We start from the raw sequence: 6,046 nt of genomic DNA, 5'->3' as shown, positions 1-6,046 counted from the left end.
AGAAACCTCAGGGATGTCCACATGACGGAGGCAGCCTCTCCCAGATCGGACAGGCGATTTCTTAGGACTGTTAAACTCTACAACTACATGTTTGAATAGTGCAGTAGATGGACTAAACAAGCCAGAGGCGAGGTCCACAATCAAGAACAGGACCACAGACGATCCACCTGGAAACTGGAATCCCTCCCGCTCCCCCAGAGGGGAGTGGAAAAGAGGAACAACACATCAATCACACTGCACCAAACAGAAGCATGGAGAACTAACTGAAAAATAAATGATGAGGAATAGTGGAGTAGAAAGAAATAGAGAACAGAACTCCATGTTTTCACCAGCTTCCAGTCTCCCTCTGCTTAGTTCAGGGGTGTCAAACTCAATCGCACAAGGGGCCAAAATCCAGAACACACCTGAGGTCGCGGGCCAAACAGGATAAACATATATTGAACCCTCTAAAACTATGTTTTTAAAACTTTAAAACTGCAACTTTTTAACATAATTATTAACTAGATATATAGCATTACTTACGATAATGCTAGTTTGAATGCTGTAAGCTGAATTTGGCCAATGAAGATGCTAGTGCTGATAGTGACAGGCTTTGGTGTGCGGACACAATTGCAGGATAGCTGTCAGCTCCAAAAAAGTGTCTTTAATAACAAAGCTGAAAAAACGGGATTAGAGTCACTCAAGTCAAAGTCCATAAACAAACCAAGGCCAAACTCCAAAAACCAAAAAACACACAAGACCCCAAAAACCTGGTAAGGGAGACAAGATTTAGAACCCATTATATACAGGAAGGGGAGGGAAAAACAGCAGGACACACAGGTGAAGCCCATCAGGGAGGAGTGGCAATCAGCCCAGGGGAAACACATGACAGTACCCACTGGCACGGCCAGGTTTGTCCGGGTGGCGGCGATGAGAGTCCCGGATGAGGGCCTTGTCCAGGATGCGTGAGGAGGGCTCCTACGACCGCTCCTCCGGGCCGTAAGTAACCCAGTGAACCAGGTATTGCAATCCCCGGCCACGCCGTCGGACATCCAAAAGCCGGCAGACAGTGTAAGCCGGCTGACTGTCAATGAGTCAAAGGTGGAGGAGGCGGAGGAGCAGCAGGTTGCAGCGAACTGGAGACTTTTGGCTTTAGCTGGGAAACATGAAAGACAGGGTGGATACGTAGGGACCGGAGAAGCTGAATCTTGACAGTCACTGGGTATATGACCTTTACTATGGGAAAGGAGGCGATGTACTTGGGGGACAGCTTTCTGGATTCGGTGCGGAGGTTGATGTTTGCCGTGGAGAGAAACACCAACCACCTTGTATGCCGGAGCTGCGAAGTGATGTCGGTCAGCCATCCTCTTGTTGACTGCCGAGGAACAGAGCAGGGCAGTACGGGCCTCTCTCCACACTCGTCTGCACCGCTGTACCTGATGTTGGACTGAGGGCATGGCTACCTTAACCTCCTCCTCATGAAACAGCAGGGGCTGGTAGCCAAAGGAGCACTCAAACTGTGAAAAACCAGATGCAGAGGACATGAGGGAATTGTGTGCGTACTCAACCCACGGGAGGTCCGTGCTCCAGGTGGTTTGTCAACAGGAACAAATGGAGCGGAGGCCTGCTTCCAGGTCCTGGTTGGTCCTCTCGGTCTGGCCGTTGATCTGTGGGTTGAAACCAGACAAGAGACTGGGAGTGTCCCCAAATGCCTTGTAGAACTCCCGCCAGACCTGTGAGATGCACTGGGGAACTGCGATCCGAGACAATGCCATAGGGGAGTCCATGAAGGCGGAAGATGTGCCTGACCACGAGCTGGGCAGTCCCAGACGCAGAGGGCAGTTTGGTTAGTGCAATGAAATGAGCTGCCTGGAAAACCGATCTGCAATAAACAAGATTGTGTGTTTTCCTTTAGACAAAGGCAGACCTGTAACAAAGTCCAGGGCGATGTGGGACCCAGGCCAACCACTGGAAGGGGCCGCAGTTCTCCGGCTGGTGGTTTGTTGGCAGTCCCCTAGCACTGACAGTGCAGGCCGACATATATTCTCTGGTGTCCCTTGCCAAGCCTGGCCACCAAAAACGAGGACGGAGAAAGGATTCTGTCCTTCGGGTCCCAGGATGGCAGGTTAGACTGGAAGCGTGTGCCCACGGGAGGGCCTTGGTTCGTGCAGCTCTGGAAACAGAGACTGTTAGGGGTCCCCCACATGGATCGGGTTCCTGTCTTTGTGCCACCCGGATCTCCTCTGTCAACTGCCAAGAGAGCACTCAAAGAATGCAGGAGGAAGGCACAATGGTCCCTCATTCTCTTGGGGTAACAACAGGTTCAGACTGTCTAGACAGAGCCTCAGGTTTAACATTCCTCGAGCCTGGGCGAAATGAAATAACAAAATTAAAGCGGTCAAAAAACAGGGCCCAGTGTGCCTGTCTAGCATTCAGCCGCTTAGCAGTCTGGATGTAGGCCAAGTTCTTATGGTCCGTCCAGACCACAAACGGCTGCTCAGCCCCTCCAACCAGTGACACCACTCCTCCAGGGAAAGCTTGATGGCCAAGAGCTCCTTATTCCCTACGTCACAGTTCCATTCTACCGAGTGAAGCCGGCGAGAAAAAAATGCACAAGGGTGAACCTTTTTGTCCTTACTTGACCTTTGTGAGAGAACGGCCCCCACACCAAAATAAGAGGCGTCTACTTCAACAATAAACTGGTTGGAGGGTCAAGCTGGCATAACACGGGGGCGGAAACAAACCTAGACTTAAGCTCACAAAAAGCAGCTTCAGCCTTGGCTGACCAAACAAAAGGGGCTGAAGGGGATTTGAGGCCTGTGAGGGGAGCTGCCACTGAGCTGTAGTCTCTAATAAACCAACGTAAGAAGTTAGCAAACCCCAGGAACTGCTGGAATTGTTTGCGGTTAGTTAGGGTTGGCCACTCCAGCACAGCTTTAATCTCCTTGGATCGGGCCTCACCTTCCCCTGTGCCACAACAAAACCCCAAAAAGACACAGAAGAGGCATGGAAGTCACGTTTCCCAGTTTTCACAAATAACCGGTTCTCCAGCAGGCATTGGAGCACCAGCCGAACATGCCGCCGATGTTCAGTGATGCTCCTAGATAATACCAAGATGTCATCTAGGTACACAAAAACAAAACGGTGCAGAAAATCCCTCAAAACATCATTTATGAGGTTCTGGAACACTGCAGGAGCCTTTGTTAGACCAAAGGGGCATTACCAAATATTGATAGGTTGACTCAGAGATTAAAAAGAAAGGCCAGCCTGTCTGGCTAGCCCCAAATCAAGGAGGTTCTGCTCAGAACCTGGGTCTACGAAGGCCTTGACCGGAATACTTCCCCCTCAACATAAATGGTGGACTCTAAACAAATACTGGAACCAGGTTCAGTGGACAATTGCTCTCCGTTCGCCACTGTGCCCACTTTCAGGGACAAGCGGGTGGGTTGCACTCACCTGCCCGCCTTCGTCGTTCCCTCTCGGGAGACGTAAGTCAACTTCGTCCTAACTGCATAGGTTCCTCCATCCCGGGGGAAGTGGTCGGTGCACTTAAGGGAACAGAAACAAAGCGGCTCAAAACAGGCCGAACTGGGTCCTGCAGCCTATGGCCTAGCTGAGGAATTGAGTGATCAACCAAAAAGCGGCCGACTTGTCCGACTATTGTTCACCCTGATTGCTAGAGCAATAAGCTCGTCCAAGGTGGGAGGCAGGTCCAAGGGCACCAACAGGTCCTTTAACTGTTCTGACAATCCGTTGAGGAAGGCTTCGAAAAGTGCAGCGGAGTCCCACTCACTGTGGGCGGCCAGGGACTTCAATTCTCTGGCGTAGTCTGCGGCTCGACGCGCCCCCTGGTGGAGGTTAAATAGAGCCCTGGCAGCGTCTCTTGCTTGTCTTATCCAGTGAAAGACCCAGACCAGGGCGTTGGTGAAGCTGGAAGCGATGCATAGATGGGGAAACGACGTGCCCATTCGGTCGTAGCCCACGTTTCGGCCCGCCCCAATAGGCGGGAGATGATGAACGCCACCTTCACTTGATCCGAGGTGAAAAAAAACTTTGGTTAGCAAAAAACAGCTACCATGTAGCTAAAAGAAATAGGTAAACCTAAAAGATATCCTAAAAAACTAAAAAAAAGTTAAATTAGCCAAAACAGCTAGCATGTAAATATCAGCTTAACTCCAAAGTAGCCTTAACATTTTTTTAGTAAATGTCAAAATAGTCCAAAATGCTAGCAGAATGCCAATTTTTAAAACTTAAAAACTGCAACTTTTTACATAATTATGAATTATAAAAAGGCAGGAATATTATTCCAGAATAAATCAACTTAAATATTAAATAAGTTTCAAAATTTTATTTTCCATAAAAATGTATTTTGTAAAAACTATACTAGGTAGAAATGAGCACAAGATAACATCGGGTCATTAGGAACAATAAAATAAAATGATCTGGAGGCCCGGATAGAATTACCCGGAGGGCCGGTACGGAACCCGGGCCTTGACTTTGACATGTGGCTTGGTTCCATCATGCATGTAATGAATACTATGAACATGTGTGAAGTGTTGGGTTCACACAGGAAGTGATTGCAGCATTTTCTCTCCTCAGTGATGGTGCAGCAGCTGCAGGCCAGGACAACCTACAACGGCTTCTGTGCCTTCTTCTCCGTCATCAACGACATCGGCATGATCGTGTTGTTCAGCACGCTCTTCTTCCCGGTGCTCTCTTTGTTCATCTACATGTACCTGGACATCCTGAAGATCGCCTACACCCACCAGAGGCAGATCTCCAGAGTCCGGCAGGCCAGCTCCAGGAGCACCACCAGTGACCAGGGACACCCCCACTACCTGCACCACCACCACCACCTGAGGAGCAGCGACTGGAGCCACGTGAAGGCTCTCAGGACGGTGGCTTTGCTAGTGGGCTGCTTCATGATGCTGTGGTGCCCCTTCTTCGTGGTGTGCATCGTGCACATTCTGTGTGAAAGCTGCCGACTCAAACACGTGCTGGAGAACTACCTGTGGCTGCTCGGGCTCTCCAACTCGCTCATCAACCCGCTGGTCTACGCCTTCTGGCAAAGGGAGGTGCGGCTGCAGCTGGCATCCATGTTTTCCTGCATCGCGGGATGGTGGGCGCCGGCGGCGGTGCCGATGGAGAGGAGCCAGCCGCTGCCGCCGGTTCAGACTCAGCACAGACACTGTGGGGCAGAAACACCCAGCCCCTCACTGTTACTGCCTGATACCGTGTACGAGAACAGTACGGCGCCACCTTCTGCCATTACCACCTTATAAAAGAGACTCCAACCAGAAAATGTGTGAAGTGTTTTTTGTAAAAAGTCATCCAAACTAAAAAAGGAGCTTTAAATAAAACAGTTTTCTCAAGGAAAATACTAATATTTGATTTGCTACTTAGCTCAACATAAAAGGTCAGCAATGGCAGGGAGCAGGATGTTCGGTTGGACGTGCGGTTCGCCTAACATGAATCCATAAATCTTCTGGAGTCTCTGAGCCCTTTGAACAGCCTTGCTGAGAGTCCTCGGAGGTTTGCAGAGGATCCTGGGACATTCCATGAAGGCGGACAACGGGAAGTTGGTCGAAGGAGCAGCTCGAAATAAACAAAGCTCACCCAACAATTTCAAAAATGTATAATTTTGTGTGATGATCATGTCATGCAGACGTTTGTGTTGGATGAACACTTTAGAAAGTGAGGAAACCTGAAAAGGAAAGCGTCAACTTCTGGGTTTTGGTGCCAAATAAGTTTTTCACAAGATAAATCACAAACATGTAATAAATCTAATTCATAAAAATGTTTCCTCTCCCAATGAAGCAGTCCATTACATTTTCATTACTTAAATATTCCTCAATAATTCCACATATGATGGTTTTATTTATTAAAATAGGTTAACTTATCACAAAAATAGGATTCATGAAAACTGAAAAGTGAATCTGCATCTTAGTGCTTGTTTTTAAGGGTTTGGCCTCAACGTTTACATTGTTTAGTGGGTTTAAAGCCATGACATCATTTTTTTCCCCAGGTCCCTATATTTTGAACCTGACACTGACTTCGGTATGTTAAG

At 48.7% G+C, this 6,046-nt stretch overlaps 1 protein-coding gene across 1 annotated transcript in view; it reads left to right on the top strand.

Annotated features, from left to right (window-relative positions):
• The window catches only part of LOC112142563 (glucose-dependent insulinotropic receptor), a 9,502-nt gene extending 4,025 nt beyond the window's left edge, over nucleotides 1–5,477 (top strand). Inside the window, exon 2 of the mRNA XM_024266005.2 lies at nucleotides 4,579–5,477. Coding sequence (XP_024121773.2) covers nucleotides 4,579–5,261 — 683 coding nt within the window. The 3' untranslated portion in view covers nucleotides 5,262–5,477. The remainder of the gene's footprint in view (nucleotides 1–4,578) is intronic.
• The last annotated feature ends 569 nt before the right edge of the window (nucleotides 5,478–6,046 follow it).

This window comes from Oryzias melastigma, linkage group LG14 (genome assembly GCF_002922805.2).
Source record: "Oryzias melastigma strain HK-1 linkage group LG14, ASM292280v2, whole genome shotgun sequence".
Taxonomy (NCBI): domain Eukaryota; kingdom Metazoa; phylum Chordata; class Actinopteri; order Beloniformes; family Adrianichthyidae; genus Oryzias; species Oryzias melastigma.
This window is presented reverse-complemented; position numbering and strand designations above follow the sequence as displayed.